The 23297-nt window shown below is 48.1% G+C and overlaps 1 protein-coding gene across 1 annotated transcript in view; it reads right to left on the reverse strand.

Annotated features, from left to right (window-relative positions):
- Positions 1-23297, reverse strand: part of SNX5 (sorting nexin 5) — a 44538-nt gene that overhangs the window by 15220 nt on the left and 6021 nt on the right. Inside the window, exons 2-5 of the mRNA XM_075925752.2 lie at positions 6393-6497; positions 2821-2931; positions 1554-1675; positions 765-888 (exon numbers count right to left, since the gene is read on the reverse strand). Of these exons, the coding sequence (XP_075781867.1) occupies positions 765-888; positions 1554-1675; positions 2821-2931; positions 6393-6497 (462 nt within the window). The remainder of the gene's footprint in view (positions 1-764; positions 889-1553; positions 1676-2820; positions 2932-6392; positions 6498-23297) is intronic.

Genomic DNA, 23297 nt, shown 5'->3' on the forward strand with positions numbered 1-23297 from the left:
ACTGAGTAGGGCAGCAAAACTTGATGTGGGGGAGGCTGGGTCGCCTTGTGCCCCCCCTGGAATTTCTTCATGCCCCCTCCAGGGGGCATGCCCCCCAGTTTGGGAACCCATGCTAGTGCATCTGCCTAGCTAGCACAATATAACAAGTTATACCATCCATGAGAATCAGCATCTTTCGGAAGCTAACTGAAAGGTACATATGCAAAATAAGATCTGCATCAGTGACTTTAAAAAAGTCAAGGTTTCCCATTTGCTGATTTAGGTCTAACGTTTTAAGTTAATCTAGCCTGGCTTGTAGGTCTCCGTTTATATTTTGAGACAATGCGACTTGTCAGGAATGCTGACCAAAAAACCTTTGAGTGAGGTGGAATTTTCAGCTCTGAAATCCTTTGACTAGTTGATTGTGTGAGCTTACTATGGATGCAAAATCCCATTTAACGGGTTAAATATTGTTTAATTTTAACCCCCACCTACCACTGGGCCAGACAACCCATAGGCAGGAGCTGCTCTGGCTTCTCAACCAGATCAGCCCTTCCCCACTGGGCACCCAGGCCTGTCATGGGGCTGAAGCAGCCCCCTGCCTGCAGCAGGCAGGGGGCTGCTCCAGCCCCACCCCAGTTAAACATGCACTCTACCTAGGCAGGGGTGTTTACATTATCAGTTTTGTTATAGCTACAGCAAATTCCGAACAAGTTCATGGAAAGGGACTGCATTCGTAACATCCTGTCCCAGAAGAGCAGAGGAAATGGAGGAAGATTCCTTACATCCTGGTCATACTCTAGGAAAACGTGGAAGTTGCGATCTTTGCTGAGCACAGGATGAGAAGAAAGTCGCTGAAGGAAAACTTCATGTGAGGACACGGTCTTCTTAAAGACAGCAAGGTATTCCCTGGAAGATAAGGGAAGAGGTATAGTCTGTACTACTACTTCACTGCACAAAATTCATTTAATGCTTAAGCTCAGTGCCTCTGAACCACCATTTCTCTTGGCACATGGCCACTTCCAATATATTTTAGTAGTCAGACTGGAATGGCCAAGAGACTTAAGAGGCTAAAGAGACTATGCAAATGGGACAATCGTATGGACCCATCTTTTGAACTGCACAGAGCTCGTCAGGATGAGGAAGGTACTACGGTTGTTAGGCATTTAAGTAGTAAATACTTTAAACACTTCCCCACCCCCAAGGCACTCCATCCTCTGAGGAATGCTGCCATGAGGATTCCCATAGGAGCCAGGGCAGCGCAGCAGCTGCGGTTGGGCACCCTGCACCCCCCCACGGCAGTGGGAGTCGCGGGGAAACGGAGCAAATGCACCCTCAGTTTGACAGGACTCCCGGACCAGATTGTGCAACTGCTCAGCTGGGGATGGCCAATGGGCCATGAGTTTGAGATCCCTGTCCACCACTTTCTAGCTACAGATGGTTAAAAAAGGGACATGGTGCCGATACCCTTCAAATTAGAGTTAATTGGGCTCGTGCTACCATGCAAGTAGATCCTCCAATCAAGAGGCAGACCCGACTTCGGTGTGTGCGTGCACACAACTACCCATGCTTACGCTTCTAGTTCTTGCTTCATCTTTGCAAATTCCTCTTTTGTCATAGACACTTCTCCTTCCCCGAGTTTCTGCATCTTCTCTCTGGGACCATCGAAGTCAGGCTTTGCAGGTGCTGGAGGGATCTAATCAATACAAGAGACCGTTCCAAATGCCTACCACTCTGTTGTGAAGGCTGCTGGCATTTCCATAGTTACCTCAAGCCAACGCACTGCTGCTCTTTTATCCCAGGTTGCATGAAGTGTAGTGTTTGTGGAAATAATAGAGCTTTGTCTGAAGTGCCCACAAACCCTTGCCATTATGTGGAGTCATGGGCCTGCATTTCTATACTGCTTCTTGGCCTAGTTTATCCCATGACCAGCATGGCTCTCAAACCACACTGATGGAGGCTCTCCAGATGCTAGCAGCATTCCCTGGAAGCTGGGCACTTGTGCAGCTGCTCAGGAGAGATTCAAATACCGCCTAGTGATTAGCAGAGCGCCGACAGTTAGGTTTGTTTCCCCGGGGCATGTACAAATGTGCAACACCAGGTGTACACAAAAATATTCTTCATATGGATGCGGAAAAAAGACAAGTAACAGCCAATGTCCCTCAGCACTCAACTCAGAGGTGCTAATCCTTGGAAGTCCTGGGAGCAAGGTACTCAACAGGTACCTTCTTCAGAAGGGCTTCTCTGGGGGTAAGGATTGATACCAACGTGGGGGCAAATCCACTCTGCAGTAGCTGCAGGACTCCCATCTGCTGAGCGTACAGGAGTAGAGGGCCCCCATGTTTGTGAGACAGTTCATGGAAAATAAGAGCAAAACTACGTTAGTCCCATTTAATCTACACAGTCAAGATCCAAAAGAGGAAATACTGGTGATGTAAGCTTTAAGCTATGTCTACACAGCAGTGTTATTTTAGAATAACTGATGTTATTCCGAAATAACACTGTTGAAATAACTGCTTGTAGCGTAGATGTGGACTACGTCAAAATAACATGAAGCTGGAGGACTTACTCCAACTCCTGTAACCCTCATTTTATGAGGAGTAAGGGAAATCAGAAGTGTGCTCTTCCTTGGACTTCCTGCTGAGTAGACAGAGCCAAAATAAGCTATTTCGACTTAAGCAATTGACAAAGCTGAAGTTGCATAGCTTATTTTGGCTTTAGCCCTGCTGTGTAGACATGCCCTTAGTGTCCTCACTAGCTTCCAAGATAATGTGGTTGTGCTAAGAATAATTCCCCCCCCCACTCTAAAATTCAGTCTTAAGCAGCTACACAAACACTTACAATAAGTCCCGCATACTCTTCAGTTTCAGTAAGCGTATCATGTAGCCACACAAAGTCTTCATGTTGCCTCGTAACTGAAAACTCTGGGCTTTGAAAAGTTGGCAGCGTGGTCTGGAAGAGAGGAGATCACGTGGTAAGGTTTTGTACACGTGTGCTTTTAGGAGCAGTTTTGTTCATGGCTTTCTATAGCTGGCCCATTTGACAAGCAAAGGCCACACTCACGGCCTTTTCTAGTGTGGGCTGCCCCAGGAGGAGCCTTCATTGTTTACCTCTTTAGCAGTGAAAGGCTATTTTGTAGTAACAAGATACTCAAGTGTACCATACCATGGAAGCCAACCAGAATTCTTAGCATTGATACCTAGCTCTTACAGTGCTTTCAGCAGAACTTGTTACGTTTTTTGGAGAAGGCAGGAATTCTCTCTATTTTACGGACAGGGGAACAGAGGCACAGAGAGGTTAATTTCCCTCTATTGCTGCTAAGCAAAGTTAAGAGGAGCATTACTGGTCTGAAGAGTCAGAACAATCCTACATTTGGACAGTTCTCCCCCTCCCTAAGGTATGAAAGCATAAACAGGCAAGACAAAGAAGAATTTGAAGAGTAGGCAGTAAAAGGAAAAAAAATGTTTTTGTTTTTAAGTACAACAGAAGCAGGATGCTTGCCAAACCATCAGTAGGTCCACTGGATGATTGAGGTACTAAAGCAGAGCTCAAGGAAGGCAAGACTCCTGTGGAGAAGCTAAATTAATTTTTTCAATCTGTCTGCCCTGCAAAAAGGATGTGAGGGAGATTGGCTCAGGTGTAGCCTTTTTGTGAAAAGCGTGAGGACCTCTCAGATGGAGGTGTCACTAGGAGGTGGTTTTGGAATGAACTGATACCAAGTCACAGGACCAGACAGGATTCACCCAACAGTTCTGAAGCAACTCAACAAGTGAAGTTATAGAACTACCACCTGTGCTACACAATCTGCTGATTAAAAAAGTTACTGTTGTATTAGCTATCCTCCAGTCTTCTGTATAGAAGCTTATTTAATGAGGCTCCAGAGGAGATCCTGGCAATTACAGGCCAATAAGCCTAATTTCAGTACCAGGCAAATTGGTTGAAATGATAATCCAGGACAGAATTAGCGCTACAAACTGAACACAACTTGTGAGAAAGTTAACATGGCTTTTGTAAAGGGGAAGGCCTTGCCAATGTACTAAAATTCTTGCAGGGAGCAAGGGGAAGGAAAAGATGGTCCAGTAGACACAGTGTACTTGGATTTTCAGAATGCTTTTGATGAGGTTCCAAACCAAAGGCTCTTAAAGTAGGCTGTCATGGGACAAGAGGGGACGGTCCTCTTATGGATTAGTAACTAGCTAAGAGATAGGAAACAAAAAAAGATTTTAGAACACAGGTAAATACCAAGATTCACCAAAGCTTTGTATTGGGACCAGTACTATTTAATATTCATTAGTGACCTGGAAAAAGGGGTAAACAATGGGATGGCAAAGTTCGCTGACAAACACAAAACTACAAGATAATGAAATCCAAAGCAGATTGCAAAGAGTTAAAGGGCTTTCAAAGCAATGACTAAGCAAAGTGGCAGATTAAACTCAGGTCTTGATAAACACAAAGTAATGCACAATGGAAAACGATCCCAGCTACACACACGGAGGGAGTCTAAAATTAGCAGATATCACTCAAAAAAGATCTTGCAGTCATTGTATGCAAAGAACTAGCCACATCAGCTCAATATGCAGTGGCACTCAAGAGCTAAGAGAATGTTAGCAACTACTAAAAAAGCCTATTTCTTACCAATCCTATTATAAATGCATGGCACACCTTGACTACTTTATGCAGTTCTGGTCACCCGATCTCAGAAGAGATATTAGAATTGGAGAAGGCTCAGAGAAAGGCAATCAAAATGATTAATGGTATACAACCGCTTCTGTATGAAGTGAATAGTAACACTGGAACTTCTCAGCTTGGAGAAGAGATGACTAAGGGAAGATAACAGAGGTCTATGAAATCATGAAGGGTATGGAGAAAGTTCATAAGGAAGTGTTATTTACCCCTTCAACCTGTGGAAATCATTGCCAGGGGAATGTGGTGAAGACCAAAAGCACAATTTTACTAAAAAAACCACCACCACACACCACAAACTATATAAGTTCATGGAGGACAGGTCCATCAATGCCTAGTAACCAAAACGGCCAGGGACACATTCCCCACACTCATTGTGTCCCTAAGTCTGACTGCCAGAAGCTGGGAGTGGACAACTGCTGGGATGTGAATATATACAGGCAGTCCCCGAGTTACGCGGATCCGACTTATGTCAGATCCGTAGTTACGAACGGGGATTTCTCGCCCCGGAGAACTAGAGCAGCGGAATGCCTGGTCCCGCCGCCCGCCTTCTCCAGGGCGAGAAAAGCTGCTCCCCGTCTCCCTGGTCTGCTGGCGGAGCACCGGGGGCCGGACCCGCGGCCGCTTCCAGAACAGGGAGACGCTGAGCAAAGCCACGGAGGACCCGGGCCGGACCCGCAGCGCTTTCAGCTGATCTGGAAGCGCCGCGGGTCCACCCGGGTCCTCCGTGGCTTTGCTCAGCGTCTCCCTGGTCTGCTGGGGGGGGGGGGGGGGGGACACGCAGCTAGTGCCCCCCCAGCAGACCAGGGAGACGTGGAGCAAAGCCGGGGGCCTGTGGTAGAGCAGGTGGGGCACTGCCAGTTGGTCCCGCAGCACTGCTTCTTGGCGCTACTGGACCAACCCGGCAGCACCCCAGCTGCTCTGCCCCAGGCGTCCTGATTCAGCTGCTGATCAGTTTCAGCTGCTGGGTTGGTCCAGTAGCTCCGAGGAGCAGCCGCGCTACTGGACCAAGCCAGCAGCACCCGAGCTGCTCTGCCCCAGGCGTCCCAAAGTCAGCCGCTGCTGAAACTGACCAGCGGCTGACTACAGGAAGCCCGAGGCAGAGTTGCTCTGCCCTGGGCTTCCTGGAATCAGCTGCTGATCAGTTTCAGCAGCAGCTGACTTGGGGACACCTGGTGTTCTTATCTTGAATCTGTATGTAAGTGGAACTGGTGTCCAGATTCAGCGGCTGTTGAAACTGATCAGTTTCAGCAGCGGCTGATGCCAGTTCCGACTTACATACAGATTCAACTTAAGAACAAACCTACAGTCCCTATCTTGTACGTAACCCAGGGACTGCCTGTAATCATAAATGGTTAACCAATAAGCCTGGTCTTATCAATTAATATTCATGGTTACATGCAGGTTCCCAACCTGCTCCTGGGGAGCTAGCTTCAGGTGCATGAACTACTGAAAAACCTCAGTTATACTATTACCCACACGAATATCCCTAGACAGGCATAGATCAGAGAATGATCAGAACAAGGCAGTTATTGAGTGAAGCACCTGGCACTAGCCACTGTTGAAGACAGGATATTTGGCTAGATGGACCTTTATGTGAAAGCCTAAAAACTGGGAATTAGTGGTGTAGGGCCGTTTGGAAACGGTGTAAGTTTCCTACTTGCCTCATTCAAGTGGATTTTAAGGCTGTCTGTGTGTATAGGGAACTTCCCCTTTCACCATGAACTTACCTTAGTATGTACAGTGAACTTTACTTTGTCTTTTTCACTCAGAGCATCTGGGATGTCAATTTGCAGGGAAGGATCAATATTCAGATCGACAGACACAGCCCTCATCTGAAACACAAAATTGAAGGCAAGATTAATGTAGTCTATTGTGACTTGACAATATATGTTAATGGATAGGGACAGTGCAGAACTAGGGATGTTAAATTTAGTTTAATCAACTAGTTAAGTGGGGGAGCCACAGCAGGGTTAGCCATTTAAAAGGCTAAAGAACAGGAGGAGGGACCCCGCACGAGCCAGGAATCATCTGACCCGGCTCATGCTGGGGCTCCCCCTGCTGCACCTCTGATTCTTAAGTGTATTAAGAGCCTTAAAAACAAGAGATGCAGCATCTGGGACTGGGCACGAACTGGGAATCAGCTGATTCCTGGCTCATGCCTGGTCCACACTACACCTTGCCTCCCCTGCAGAGACAGCGCTGGGGGAACTGGCTTTTAAGCCGGCTTCTCCCCAGAACTGGCTCCTGTTCTCCCCCACCTTGCTGCCTCTAAGCTTTTGCTTATCAGATAGCTGACTACATCCCCATGCACAACCAGAAATTAATACCTTGAAAAAAGATTCAAATCTTGAGACAGATGTGTCATTGCCGTACCTGACTGTACACTTTGTCTGTGTGTGTGATTTGTATTTCTTGTGCCTCTCTTCAGACAGACAGACAGCTTCTGAACTTGAAGTTTAAACAATCTGTAGCTTTGGAGAGGCCTTAAAGGTACCCACAACATTTTCAGAAGAGTTTGTGCCTTTTAGACATTAAAAGATGCAATGTTTACCCATTTGTTTTATGAAACACAAAAGTCTGGTCTCCCCAATTTTGTTGGAGGTTTCAGGACAGGGGCCCACACCAGAATTTACAAACATCTGCACTTTGAAGTTAAAGTTAGGCGTGTTGGAAGTTTAGAACGTCATCCTCTCTTCCAATGGTCAACCACCAGTTTTAAAGATGCATTTACAAAAAGAATTAATTTAAGTTAGACATCTTCTACCATTGCTCAGCTTCCACTCTTAGCATGTCAGTTGGCTACTTTTCTGGTGTTGATAGAGCCTGTAATCAAAAGCAAGCTAAAGAAACAACCTCAAGGGTCTTTTCAGGCACAAATCCCATTATTCAAAAACAGAGCTCAAAAGTATAAGTGGGGTAGTCAAAACTTGGCTTTGGGAGATCCCAAGTTAAAGTTCCATTGAAAAGGCAGGTGCTGGGGGACACAAGTCAGTCAATTTTAACTCTGCCCCATACCAGCACACGTCTCCGTCCTGCAGCTATCTACACAACCCGTGTTCCTTTTGATCAAAACCTCTTTAAAATTTTAGTTGAAGTTGAGCTCATGTGTGCACATCTTGCATTTGGAGAAGCCCAATATCTGTACCATTTACCACAAGCTATCGTAAGTCTGGAGCACAGAGTCCATCTCTTCTCACCCTCTTGTACCACAGAAGTGCCCCCTTGGCTGCCCAGTCTCAGACATCCTGTCCATAGAGCTATTCGCCTCACCACTACTTTACCCCAAGTCCTTTTCCGCCAGAGGACGCCATATGCTTCTTTTTGTTTTAAAGGTATTTAAGTCTGGCAACGAATATCTGCTTCCCTCCATTCTGCCTTATTTCCCCTGCCCGTTCCATAAGTTTTCTAAGGTGTAAAATCTTTAGGGATGCCCCTGCAGCATGGTCACCGCATCTGGCATACTTCCCATCCCACCACTCAAAACCTAGAAAGCACTTAACAGTGCCACTGCAGAGTATGGTTCCAGTTAATAGGCAACTCTACTGCTACCACCATTTGATCCGGAGACAGCGCTCCTCTCTCCAAGGAGACTGATGTTTCTAGGCCAAACTGTGTGGAACCACGGAGAGCCAATTACACAAGTTGCTCCAATAAGACCGTGGCCTCCCACATCTCAGGACCGAGATGTATGCCATGAACCCTCCTTAACTGATTCCAAGTAGTTGTGTTCTGGAAAGGTCTCTTCGCTTTGCAGTGATTAGTGTCATACCATCAAGAGCAGAGCAGAGCTTGAGGCCTTAAACAAGATCCTTACACAACCTTAAAGATACAGTTGGAGCATTAGGGCTAGGAGCAAGGTTCACAGAGGGCCAGCCAGGAGATGGAAGAAGTCTTCTGGCACCCTGATTTGAGCTTGCTTTCCACAACACCCAGCTCTGATGCAGCTAGTTCCATCACAGATTGTAGCAAGTATATTCAAAGCTTCCCCTTACGGCAGGGGTGGGCAATCATTTTTGGCCAGGTGCCACTTGAAACATTTTTGAAGTGCCCCCAGGGCTACCCAGAAGGGGTGGGGCCAGGATGCTTCTGGGCAGCCCCACCCACAGACCAGGATTGGTCTGGGGTGGGGAGCCCCCTTGCTCCCCTTAGGCACCCACACCGCTTCCTTCTGCTGCGCCCTGCCACATGCTCCTCGATGGGTGGGGGTAGGGCAGGAGGCGGCTTCAGGCACTCCTCGCCCCAGGCCAATCTGGGCCAGGAGGGAGTGCGCAAAGCCACTTCAAAAAGCAACATGCTCCTCACAGGGCAGGAGGCGGCTTTGTGCACTCGCCCCTCCCCCAGGCCAATCCGGGTTTGGGGGCAGGGGAGCACATGACCTCTCCTCCTGCCCTGCGAGGCGCGTGTAGCACTTGGAGGGGCCATGCGCTCCTCACAGGGCGGAAGGAAGTTCTGTGTGCTCCTCTCGAGCCAGCTCAACCTGCTTGGCAGGCTGGATCCAGCCCAGAGGCCCTTTGGCCCACCCCTGCCTTACAGTGAAATACGGCTGATTAAATGCACTTTGGGTGCCAAAAGGAGCGGACAAAGGAAGATGCTGTCCAGGATCCCTCTTTGCTTCTTCCCAACTTAGGGAAACCTTTCATATATTTTAAATTGCCCTCTCCTCCCTACTACACGTTCAGACCTTCCTGTCTACTCTAAAAGAGGCCTGAGATCTTAGCCCGATCTACGTAACTGATCACTTACAGGAAATAGTCAAGATCCTTCAAACCTTTCAGTTAAGGGATAAGAGTGCTCCAAGATGCATTTTGAATCAGAGAATCAGCAGGTAGGGGACAGGTTTTACCTCCCAGAGGTTTTACAATTCAGGACTTTCCTAGTTAAGTCTCAGGCCTGTACCATGCATCTTATAGCAGCAAAGGGAGGAACAAGCTAGTTTCTCCTCCTTTCCAAGGACACTTATCCATTTCCATGTAACCATTTAGCACCAAGCACCATTTCAGTTGAGCATGTGCCAGTTTGCTAAGCAGCAGAATAGCCTACTCAGCTGGCAGAGCAGTGGGCTGTACAGGCTAGATTCCTATATTCTCAGACAGACGTTCTTTGAAAGGACAAAGCTCAAGTTTTCCCACTCAGACTGATTTAACCTCAGTTGCTCCTCACACACCATGTCAAATAGTGACAGAGGGGCCAGACTACTGAACTATTTTCCCCTCCCTTCTCAACCCCACACACATTAAGGCTTCCTTCGATAAGAGGTGTGATGATCTCAATTGAGAGGTCTGAGAGTACCGGTGTTACTCCATCTGCAAAACTGAGGAGTCCTTTTGCACCTTAACTCCTAAGATTTGGGCATAAAGTTTTGTGGGTTAAAAAACCACTTTGCTTTTGTAGGCCTCTAAATTTGAGCATCAGCTTTGGTGCATCTGACAGTGGTTTTTTTACCCACAAAAGCTGCTGCCTAAATTTAGAGACATACAAAAGCAAATGTCCTGCTGCTTAGCCTGGTTCACCAACTTAGGCTCAGCAAGCAGGTCATGTGAATGTTCTCTGCCAAGACAAACAGGAATAATGCAGGTTCGAGGCCTAGAGATCTGAGAGAAAAGCACCTGCTGGCAGATAGGACAAGTGTTATTAGCCAACTAATCACGTGTAGGTCAGCAACATCTCAGTGCCTCATCCTAACCATATTTGGGTCCCCACTAGGGTTGCCAGCTGTCTAGTCACATGAACAACCCTTGCCCTGCCTGTCACCCCCCCACCCCCACTTCTCCTAGGCCCCACTGCACTCACTCCAACACCATCCCCAGTGTTAGCTCTCCCCATCCTTCACTTTCATGGGGTTGACGGGCAGATAGGGTGCAGAATCTGGGCTGGGACTGAGGAATTTGAGGTGAGGCATGGAGATCTGGGCTGAACCTGGGTTGGGGTGTTGAGGTGCAGGAGGGGTGTTGGGGTGCAAGCTCTGGAGGGAGTTGGGAGCAGGTAAAGGCACAGGGCTGGTGCGGAGCGCTGATTCTGGGAGGGGCTCAGGGACTGGGGGTTGGAGTGCAGAAGGTGGGGATGGGTACATGCTCCAGACAGGTGGTGCTTCCCTCACCAGTTACCACCACCCCTACAGCTCCCATTGGCTGTAGTTCCCAGCCAATGGATGGTGCAGAATTAGCATTCGAAGCAGGACAGTGCACTGAGACCCACCCATCCAGTGACCACAGCCGCTTTCACCAGACTTAGCAGCCTACAGTCTCCCAGATAGGATGCAATAGTCTCCAGGAGAGGAGTGCGATTCCAAAAGACTCTCCCATAAACCCTGGAGGGCTGGCAAATCTAGTCGCTGCTGTAATATGGACTGAGAGCACCTGGCCTCTGAGTTTATAGTCTCCTTAGAAATTGTAAGAGAAGTACTCCCACTTTTAGACCTCAGAAAACCATGCCAGAGAGGTTAAGGGATTTATCCAATGACCTACCACAGGTAGTGTGGCAGAGCCAGTAATTCAACCCAGCTACTCAGCCACAAGGCTATCCTCCTTTGAAAGGAAGGATTCTGAATAGAGCCGAGAACGAAAGCAACGCTCCAACACTGGCGCAGTTTGTAGTGGATGCTCTTGACTTTTACCCACACAGGAGACACTGATGGCAGGAACTCTGTTAGTGCACATGGCACCTAGCTACTCAAAGACCTACAATGTTTCTCTCTCCAGTCAAGGTAAGAGCTCTGATCGTTTACTGCTATTAAAGCCATGTATGTAGCAGACAAGTTTTATGCAGCAGCAGCAATGACTTGCTGGGCAAGATTAGCTATTCTGCATATACAGGCAGTCCCCAGGTTATGAACAAGATAAGGACTGTAGGTTTGTTCTTAAGTTGAATTTGTATGTAAATCGGAACTGGTACATATTGTAGGGGAAACTCTAGCCAAACATTTCTCCAGAGCTCAGTTTTATTCTCCCACACCTCAGTCCTTTATTCTCAAGCTGAGGTGTCTGCTGAGAAAAGCCGCTCCGCGTCTCCCTGGTCTGCGGGGGGGGGGGGGGGGGGGGGAGACATGCTAGCTTCGCGTCTCCCTGGTCTGCTGGGGGGGAAGCAGCTAGTGCGGGGTTGCCTCACCCCGTTTGTAAGTAGGGATCTGATGTAAATCGGATCCACGTAACCCAGGGACTGCCTGTAACCCCAAGCCTCAACACTGAAGTGTTAGTGCTGATGAAAAACATTGCTGGACAGCTCTGAAATGAAGCCCCCAATCGAGCCCCATGACCACCTTGTCAGTATGCCACCACCCCACCCAGGGAAACTGAGGGCACCCCTGCTCCTAGATAGTTTCCCAGTGACAGGTCTGTCAAATATGCAAATGCAAAAAGAGCCATTATCCTTGGCAGGCCCACTAAGAAACCTCTGGTCATGGTCCATAACTACCAGTTAACCAGCACCACATGGCCACTCTAACAAGTGCAGAAGAAGTGCTCAATTTTCAACTGGAAAGTGATGGAAAGAGAGGGACCAGGTCTGGTCACATCTATTGACCAGTGGACACTCAAAAGTTTGGATACTATGAGCAAGGGAGGCCCTGGGTTATCACCTGCTACCATCTGTTTTTGTCAGGCAGCAGCAGCTCCCAGCCCCTGGATGGCAGAGGTGGAAAGGGAAAAAGCAGTGAACAATGGGGGGGGCATAGGGGCAGACAGGGAGAGAGGTTCCAGCTAGAATGTCAGCTTAACTATTACCAGGTTGGCAGCCCTAGCGCTTCCCCTGCTTTCCATGGTGTAGGATAGCAAGGAAGGGGTATTGGTGTTGCCATGCCCTTTTAGGAAGGGAAAAGAAAGACAGACTAGCAAAGAAAGCTTGTACAATCAGCCACTCTACAGCAGAACACCCAACGGCTCACTCCCCCACAGCCCCAGCAGAACACCCAACGGCTCACTCCCCCACAGCCCCAGCCTTGATGGAAGTGTTTGTTTCACTTCTGTAATTGTGAAAACCGTAAAGCCAGACACGTGTTTCACTGAACACCTTCAGTATGTGAAGAAGTTGCAGGACATGCATTGAGGACCCCATTCTTTTTCTGCGATAATCTGGTCCAGTGCCTGGCTTCGAGCCATTGATTATTAGGCACTGTCTACACAAGTTACAGTACTCTAAAAACTGCCTGGCTCCCCCAACAGCATACTGCTACTGCTAAGTGCTCCAACACATGGTCTAGAACAGGGGTGTCCAAACTTTTTTCAAAGAGGGCCAGATTTGATGAAGTGAACATGCGTGAGGGCCGACCATTTTGCCTGACATTCTTTGAACCATTAAAATTAAACGCAAATTAACTATTTTATGCAAAGTTTATTGCAAACGGCATACTTTTCATTTCGTCACATGGATGACAAATCTAAACAGGTGTTAAATCACTCTGCCTTTCATATCTGAAGGCCAGATGAAAAAAAATCCAGGAAGCTGAAATATATGTCAGGAACATTGTAAAGTACATTACATATTATTGGTAATAAAGGTTGTCTGTCAACTTTTAAGTTCAAAAAATATGAACAGGAACATAACACCAAGTATACATGTTGTGTCCAGATATATTTATAACTGATTTAGACCAACTGACATTAACTGAGATTTTACAATGTATTCATCTCAATACATATGGATTCGTTGGGGGCCATAAAAGATAGATATTGCCAAATTACCTGTGGGGCCGTATTAAACCGGAACACGGGCCGCAATTGGCCCGCGGGCCGGACTTTGGACATGCCTGGTCTAGAAGATTAAGGATGCAAGTATCGGGAAATTGACTAATCGATGCATTTTTGCTGGGCTGTTGCTACACTTCAAAGGTGAAAGCGCTGAAGCCGGGGAGTCCCCAGCTGACCCTGGGCTCAGTGCGGCGCTGCCACTTTGAAATGCCAGAAACCTGGCATTGGGCACCTTGCGCATTTCAAAGCGGCAGCACCGCTTGGAGCCTGGAACCAGCTGGGGAGTTGCAAGGTGACCCGGACCCCGTGCAGCCCTGCCGCTTTGAAGTGCCCCCTTCACTTCATTGGGGGTGGGTGGGAGGGGAGTGACTAGTCCTTCACATCCCTAATCTAGATACCGTTTGGGTTAAGTCTGCCTTCAACACTTCTGAATACCATGAGTCTGAACTGCTGGCAAATCGGCCTCGTACTCTCCCAGAGTGCATCAGTAGTCTAAAAATCTTTCAAAGTTGACTTTCTAGAAGTTATGCTGGGAACCAGGGGATAGGGACTAGGGATGTGAATGGTTAATTGATGGGGCTGGAGTAGCCCCCTGCCCACAGCAGACCCAGCCCAGCCACAGGGGGAGGGGGAAGGGGGGGGAAGGGGACATGCTTCAGCCTGGCTAGAGTGGCCCACCCCTCCCTTGAATCAGTTTAACTGGTTCAACATTACACAGTTAACCAATTTAAAATGGGATTTTACATTCCTAATAGGGACCCAAAGGAAATGTCAACTGCAAGTTTGAGAGCGCACCACTGTTGGTTTGGGGGGAAAATAGATGTTCAGAACACAAAGCCATACAGCAAGGGCAGACAAACTGTCCCTGCTTAATCTGGTTCAAACAGATGAAGTCTAACAGTGACTATGTGTTTGATCACTATCGGGCTTAGTAGTTCCTTTCTGCCTGGTGAGTTTGAGTCTGCACACAGCACAGCTGTTAGCCTTGTTAACTGAGCCAGGGCTCAGGAGAGGACAAGCTCTTCCAAATTTGCCAACAATGGCAGCAAGACAGGATTAACAGTTTTGTTTCAGTCTCAAAGGGGGTAGCTGTGTTAGTCTATCTGCAACAAGGTGAAGTCCTCTGGCACCGTCGAGACTCAGATCTCTCAGGGAAATAAGCTTTTGTGGGTAAAACCCATGCAGATAAAGTGGGTTTTAGCCATAAAAGCGAATGCCCTAATAGATCTGTTACTCTAAGGAGCCACATGATTTAGTTTTGTTTCAGTCGCTGGTAAGGTGTTACAAGAGCAGACTTTGGAGGTGCACACAATGATTAAGAGCTTACTACTTTTAAGGTCTTATCTATTCTGTACAAACAGCATTGACAGGCAAAACAATACAAACTGCTGAGTCTGAAGAGAATGATAAGCCAAAGGAAGCAACTTCCTTTCAGCTCATTCTCAGGGAAAATGTTGCACAACCTAGTCAGTCCTATGGCCCTGAGCTGTCATTTTTAGCTATTTTGCAGAAAAAAAATTAGTGCAGTGGGGGAAGGGGGATGGTTAGGGAAGAGAACTGCCCTCAGCATTTGTTGGAGAGTAGAGAACATGTGCAGCATATGACTCACTATTTCACTACAGCAACCAAGAGAAGTGAAGGGATCCAAAAGAGGCTAGAAAAAGGGCAATGAATTCAAGTGATCGGTTCCTGTAGTACCTTGACAAAAGCCTGCTTAAGATGTACAGTAGCTGAACTACAGGCAGTCCCCGGGTTATATGGATCCAACTTACATCAGATCCCTACTTACAAACGGGGTGAGGCAACCCCGCACTAGCTGCTTCCCTTCAGCAGACCAGGGAGACGCGAAGCTAGCGCCCCCCCCAGCAGACCAGGGAGACGCGGAGCAGCTTTTCTCAGCAGACACCTCAGCTTGAGAATAAAGGACTGAGGGAAGTGAGGTGTGGGAGAATAAAACTGAGCTCTGGAGAATGTTTGGCTAGAGTTTCCCCTACAATATGTACCAGTTCCGACTTACATACAAATTCAACTTAAGAACAAACCTACAGTCTCTATCTTGTACGTAACCCGGGGACTGCCTGTATTTGCAATATTTGAGAGAGTTTGTTTGATCAAGAACTCCTCAACTGTAGGAGCTAGGCTACCAAATTCAGTATACAGCTTCCTCTTGTCATAAGACAAAGTAATGTAAGGGTTTGGTTATGCTAGGAAAACGGGATGCGCTGGAATGGAATAGCGTCTCAAAACCAAACAGAAAGGAGATTAAAAAGAGGAGAATCTGGAGCAGTGCTGTTTTGGCACAGCTAGATCAAAGCTTAAGGTATGAAAACCAGACAGTTATTGGAAACCAAACTGATTATAGATTTTTTGGTAAAAACAAATTAAGAGTTTATAGGGATGAAGTGTACACTTGCTAGAATTCCCATTCAAAAAAGGTACTAAAAACAACATTTTGAACAATACAACCCATTTCAGCAAAGCATGTACAGTTTGCTTTTAGTTTCCAAAAAAGGAAAGGACTCGAGCCCCAGGTAAATCTGCTAGCTCTAAATAGGGATGTGAAATGCTATCACTAAATGGGTAATACCTGCCAGTTCCAGTCAACTGTAAGGGCTAGAAAAGCTCCCTGCCTGCGCCAGGCAGGACCCACCGCAGGTAGGGGGCTGCTCCAGCCAGATGGAGCAATCCCTGGCCAGCCCAGGCCCTCCCCACCCCTGCACATTACACAGTGGCTCCTTGTGAGAAAGGCAGGCAGGGGCTTTATACTGCAGAGCCTGCAGCGCATGTAACTGCTTCGTTTCTGCAGTTATATGGTTCCCTTTGACTTTTTGCATCCTACTTCTAAATAAAAAGCTAGTTTAGAATCTTCAGGAAGCTATTTTACTTAACGAGTTTCTCTATGCTATATTAGGGCAGAAGATTCTAGCAGATGTTATCTGCAAGAAGCTCATCCCACTGGACAGGAACACATTCCAGGCGCTTGCAGTCTTGTGCTAACGACCCACATGCCTTGATCTCTCAAGCAGACATGTGAACAATGCGACTGGTAGCTTAAAGCTGTCTGCACTCGACTTTCGTACGTGCTCCCCTCCCCCCAGGCTGGTGCAGTTTACTGCAGAGTGCACCTTATACCATGTCTACACTAGTTTCTACTGCTGGTCACACCCTTGTGGATTGAGATAGAGACTTGCACCCCTTTTCCCAGTCTAGACATGGCTATGGAGGGAAAATGGCTGGATACAGATCTGCATGTGAAAATATCACATGCAAACCTACCTTGTTCACTGCTCAACTCATGCAGCTGAACCTCTCTAGTCCAGCACTCTCTTGTCTGGCAATGTCCATGGTCCAGTACGATTTCAGTTAGCTGGATGTCCACTTGGCTTCTTGGCATAGCCAAGTTTCCCATGGTCCCATAAAGTAGTTTCCAGCCACCAGCCCTGGTACTCAGTGTTCTGTGCTGTTACTTGCTCTAATTTACCCCAGATGTCTCCTAAGAGCCCAAGAAGCAGTGGAAGTGTTGGTAATGCTGCTAGACAACATTGACCTCCCATGGCTCAGTTCTGCACCGGTTAGGGTACTGGACTAGGGAGGTTCTACCTGAACTTGAGCTGGCCACAGAAGGATAAGCGTCAGCCCTAGTGGAGAAAAAATGTTAGCTTGAAGTTAGCTTTAGAAGCCATGAGTAGAACTATAGTTATTTTCTCTTTCAAAAGAAGAATGTGAAGACACCCACACACTTTTTAAATCAGCACATGGTTGCATACTCAATCTCTGTACTATAATCAAATCCTGTGGCATTCCTTCATGCACAGCAACCAGTTGTGTAACTTGCATGTCATAACCCTTTATGCAGCTTATGCCTGAACAAAAGCCACCACCTGCCCCTAAACAAATGTGGTTTGAGCTGGAATCTAATTTTGCCCATCGAGTCCCAGCTAACAGTGTAAAAGGGGAGCCTTTAAATTGATATCACTGGTAAGGCAGCTCTTCAATTGCCAAGACCACGTCTGCACTTCCATTCCAAGGAATCTTTAATTACCCCAGTCGCAAGTGGAGGCTAAAAGGAATCCGTGTATGTGTAAAATGGAATATGGGGGTGGGAGGGTAATCGCAATAGTCTGAACATCTAAGACTTTAAGGAGGGGTTAAGAAACAACTAGTGTCCCCACCCCACCCCACTCCCCAGTCGGACCCCTCAAGCAGCCAAGGGCCACATGTAGATCTTGATGTGAGAAACCCAGAAGAGACACAAAGATAAATATGGGAAATGTAAATCTGGTGTTCCTAGCCTGGCACAGCTGGGCCTTGGTCTGCTACTGGGTGCTCTTCTGCACTGCTAAGCAAACGTTGTGGATTCCTTCCCTTAGGGCAAGGTCTTCGCCTCAGTTCCATAGTTCGGGCCACCAGCTTACAGGTAAGGGGACAGCACAGTTGTTACGAATGTAGGGAACTTTGGAACTGAACTGCAAGACATCTGAGCCCACAAGCTCCCAGCAATGGGAGGCCTGAAGACACTGTGTCAGTCAGCACAGTTCCCCAGAAATCAGCAGCCTTCATCCTGACATCGTGGAGCACAGAGAAGAGGAAGGATCACACCAGGTCAATGGTGCAACCTCCCCAGACTACTGTACCCCTTTCAGGAGTCTGATTTGTCTCGCATGCCCCAAGTTTCACCTCATGTAAAAGCTACTTGCTTACAAAAAAAAAATAATAAATCAGACAAATCCAGATGTGTCACGGAACACTTACTGAGACATTACTGGGAGGGAGGGAGGGTGCAGCAGGTTTGGGTGGTGATCTGGGGCAGGCAGTTGGGATGCAGGAGGAGATGGGGTGCCAGCTGTGGGCTCTGGCAGGGAGGCATTTACCTAGGTGACTACCACCCAGCAGCCCAGCAGGGCCCTCAGGAAGGAGTGGCCTGCTGCAGCCCCAGGCCACTCAAAGTGGCTGACTGCTGGGGTCATGAGCCTCTGTGCTATGCGGAGAGGAGGGGGGACTTTTGTATGTTTCCCCCACTCCTAGCACAATTCGCAGCTCCCACTGACTGGAAACAGTGTCAAGTCCCCCCATCCCCAAGGCACACAATACCTAGACACACATAGCATCAGCTGCTGGCCACTTTGAGTGGCCTGGAGCTGTGGCAGGTAGGGAGCCTGCCTGAAGGTTCAGGTGGCCTGCATCTGAAGGCTTGGCAGGCTGGATCTCGACCGGAGGCCATGTTTTGCCCAACCTAAATCCAGACAGTAGGGAGACAACTCCCTCTGCCTGGGTCTCAGCTGCTAATCCTCGCCTAGTGTTAAACAGTTTTACCACTTCGGCAAGAAGTTATAGGGGGGGTTCAAGAGTCGGGAAGAGGTTATGGGGGGGGTTCAGGAGCTGAAGCCACCCATTCAAGTCTCCCTTTGCCTGGGGCTGGCTGGGAGGAAGGGTTTTACCACCTCCCAGGTGCGTGCTCTGAGCAGCAGGCTAGGGGACAGCCTGACATGGGAACCCCTCGGTCCCTCCTGTTGAAGCAGTTCTTGTGGATAAATAAATGGACAAATGCCTGGGCCAGAGAGGAAACCTCCAAGCAGGAGAATGCTTCTACACCTGATGCTCAGAGCCCGCACCTGGGAGGAGGGAGCCCCAGGAACCAGTCACTGCTCCAAGGGCTGCTTTTCAGTCCCTTACCCATAGGGGAACAGCTTCAATGAGACGCACTCAGGAAGTTCCATAGATCATCCCAAACCAAGTGGCTCAGGCAACTCATCTGAGAGGTGGTAAGTCACTGCTCAAAATCTCTCTTCCCCTTCAGATGGAAGGGCAGCTTGAATCAGTGGGCTCCACATGCCAGGCAAATGCCCTGACCATTAAGCTAAAAGTTACCAGGGCCTAATTCTCTTCCTCCTCCAGCTGTTTTGTGGAAGCTCCCTTGTGAGCCAGCCACCCCAGAGCCCGTGCACCAGAGCGCACCCTGCAGAGAAGTCCAGCAAAGATCACCCATCCTTCCCTGGTCCGTGCATCACTTTGGAGCATAGGTATGAGACTGCAGCACGACTCCACCGAGGCAGAAACAAGGCGGACAGGGATCTTCTGCTGCGCAGAGTGACTTCAGGAACCTATGCAGCTCAGGGACTGGTGAGTGGGGGTTTTATGGAACCCAGTGGGGCTGGATTCTAGGACTTCGATGCAGGAAGAGGCAGTTTGGTACCCGAGTCCTTTTATGACTCCACTTGCTGATGGTCAGAAAAGTCAGTGACAAAGCAAGGAAATTAACCCAGCTCCTTTCACTTCCTCTTCCTGCTCCCAAAGTAAATGCATTTGCCTACCATAGTTGCAAATTCAGTCTTTAATGCCCCAGTCATGCGGTGCCTACTCAGTACTGGACATTGATTCTACATATTTAAATACTCTCAATCTCTTTAGGGCCAGGCCGAGCCATTCTGGCACGCCTCCCCCTGGGCGCACGGTGCCCCCGCCCAGCACCCCTCACAATCAGGCACCCCAGGCTCTCGTCTAGTCAGCCCATAGCTTGGGCCGGCTCTGATTCTCTTAATGTTAAGGATGCCAAATAATTAGATGTAATAACTCAAATTATAACACTAGATTATCCCATAGTTTAAAATAACGGCTTGGCACACTGAAGTTTCATATAACTGCATCAGTAAACTTGCTTTGCATAGCTTTGATGCTGCATGCAGACACCAGCCAGGAGAATCTATGGCACATATTTCTCATCAATTTTCAACACGTGCAAGAACGGATTAGGAAATTTAGCTACTACCTGGGACACTGGAACAAGAACCAGTTTGCATCCTGTTAAAATGAGATGCTAATCAAAGCGTTATCACAGGTCTTTGCCTTATCCAGCTGTCTTTAAAGCCACCTTGGTTTCATGCAAAGCAAGAGCATCTAATTTTCATATATGCTGGCTGCTAGATCTTTGAGATTGTAGTCAGGAAGCAAATATGGAAGAAACGTTCTGAGCAAGTTTCTACTTTTAGCTGTACGTTGTGTCCAACAGAAAAACAGTACTCTAGAGTTCTTAAATGTATAGAAAAAAAGTGAGTTTCATTTAAATTTCTGATCCCCATGTCCATTAGACAATGTTTTCTTACACCTAGTTAGGAAAACTTTGACGTATTCAAGAAGGACATCACTAGCAGTGCCAGTAAATTTAATCAAGAGACCAAAAGCTATGATAAAAATAGTTAAAATGCAGGATTATGCAGCATGCAACCAATATCCTGTGTGTCACTAACTCATACTCCAACCAATTTGCTACAGCAGATGAATATTACAAAGAGACAGATGGTTATGCAATATTGTAAACAGTTGTGCAACCAGAATAGAGTCAGGACACACAAGATGAGTTCCAAAAGCAGCATTTGCTTGGCCTTATCAGTCCCAAAAATTTAATAAGCAGTCTATTAAGCTAGTCATCGAACCAGAAGAACAGGACCATGCACTACATATGTGCAATGCATGTTAGTGTTGCACTTTTTTTATCCCTGCACAGGCATATCCTGAAAGCAAGACAACACTGTCCACCATTTAGTGTTACTATTTCAGCCTTATTTGTTAACCACTTGTGCCAGGAGAATGAATTGAAGGGCAAACTCCCACCACTGTTACTGATCCAGGTTGTCACCCCCCAAGCGAAGTGAGAAGGACTGTGCCCACCTAGTTCTGAAGAGGTTACCTCACCACTAATTCCACTAGTGCTAGCATTGGTGAAAGTACAGTAGACTTCCGATAATCCGGCACCCTTGGAACCCAGGTGGTGCCGGATTATCAGAAATGCCGGACTATCAGGAGGTACTCTGGCAGGGGCGGGTCTCAAAGGAGAAGCGGAGGACGGGGTGGGGGTGTGCCAAACCCTCCCTCCTGCTGCAGGGAGGCAGAGCCTGCGAGCAGAAGAGGAGAGGCGGTGACAGGCAGGCAGCCGCATTCAGGACGTTCTGGTCAGTTTCAGTCACTCCGGCTGGATCCACAGCCCACACGCAGTTAATGTAACTTTCCTCTCTACTGCCGGGAGGGGGGGGCCAGGGGAAGGTAGGGGTCGGTGGGAGAGAGGGAGGAGGAGCAGGAGGGGGCGAGGGTGTGCCAAAGCAGCTGCATTCAGGACGTTCTGGTCAGTTACAGTCACTCCAGCTGGATCCACAACTGACACCCAGTTAATGTAATTTTCCTCTCTACTGCTGGGAGGAGGGGGGCAGGGGAAGGTAGGGGTCGGTGGGAGAGGGAGAGGGGTCTCCCACCGACCCCTACCTTCCCCTGCCCCCCCCCCCCCCGACCAGGCAGTTGAGAGGAAAGTTACATTAACTGCGTGTCGGCTGTGGATCCAGCCGCAGTTAATCAATTACTCTAACAACTTGAAGTAGCTGCCGGAGCACTTCCGGGTTGCAGTTGGTGCTGGACCATCAGGCGTATCGGACCACTGGATGCCGGACCACCGGAGTTTTACTGTAGTGTTATTGCTGGATTACCAGTGTTTCAGGTTGGATAATATGGCAGCAGAACGAGGAAGCCAATCTATGATAGTGCTTGCAGCCAGTAAGATTAAACCAGTTCTCAGCATTAAAGGGCTGTGGCAGCGTAACAGCAACGTAACAGGAGCCAGTCTCATTTGAGAACAGGTCAGGTGGAGGTTTTAGACTCTCCATGCCATCAGCGTGGATATTTCAGAGTATATATAGCAGCATGTAACACCTGGCTTACAATGCATGAGCAGATCTGCATGCAGGACAGAACCATTAAACAAAAAGAATATGACTATTGTGAACATTCAGCTGGTCCAAAGAGAAACCCCACAGATGTTCTGATCTGCTCCAGCTGTGAGATGCAACAATCCCTGAGCCCTGCAGATGTTTGCAGAGCTGCTGTGAGTGGGTAGTGTCCAGTCATTATTTGTACCCATCTGTGTTTCAATGGTGCAGTCATGCTACTCAGAACGTGGACAGTTCCTGACAGGAATGTTAAATAGCAATTAGGAAGCTAATTGAGTCATTAAGGGGGTTTGCTGCAGCTCTGCTTTCTAAATACAGTAAGAGCTTGGTGGCTCTTACTACACTTAAAAAGCAGAACCACAGAGTCCGGGACCTGGCACTGCTCAGTCCCAGCTCATGCCGCCTCCCCCACTGCACCTCTGCTTCTCCTACCCCCTACAGGAAACTGCTTGGGGGGGGAAGGGGGAACTGGATTTTTAGCTGGCTCCCACTGGCTCCTGCTCCCCCCTTGCTGCCTCTGTATCAGAGGCAGCAAGAGGAGGCAGGGAGGAGAAGCGCCTAATCAGCCAGTCTCTTTAGACAGAGCCAACTCAAACACCACTACAGTTAGACGTAGGTCCTAGGGTTCGGGCAACTAACCATACTGAGACACGGGCAGCATCAAGCATGGAGAAAGCTGCTGAGTAGGGCTTGCTTGCCTGCCTGCCCTTCCTCTCTGCAATACAGGTCCCTAGACAAGCCCTAGCAGCAGCCACCAGGCAAATAACGCAACTCTAGCCTCCAGGAACAGTACTACTCTTGGCTTGTTAGTTCTTCCAGCAGGAGTCATTGCTGTAGCATCAGGGCACCCACTCATTCTCCCTCTGACAATCTCCCCTCATGTCCTCCACCATTATCAACCCAGGCACTAGGTACTGGAATCTCTCTTGTCCACGTCAGTGTCCTAGGTGCTCTTAGATGACATGTACCCAAGATCTCCTTGCCCAGGGACTAAGCCTGCCAATGCCTCTGACCATCACACCTACAGTAACACACTGCTGCTGAAGTACTACCTCCTGTCATTTTAGCAACACAGCAACTGTCTAGTCGTACAGCATTCAGGCAATATTTTCAAATGCAACTCACTGTTAGGCCTGGATGAACGAGAGAATCGGTTGCACAGTACTTGCTAAATATACTCCTGTTCCAATATCTGACCTGCTACAGAGCTGTCTGAGTTCTGTAGGACAGTATTTACCAG

The sequence above is a fragment of the Pelodiscus sinensis genome, chromosome 3 (assembly GCF_052426305.1).
Source record: "Pelodiscus sinensis isolate ZL-2025 chromosome 3, ASM5242630v1, whole genome shotgun sequence".
NCBI lineage: Eukaryota > Metazoa > Chordata > Testudines > Trionychidae > Pelodiscus > Pelodiscus sinensis.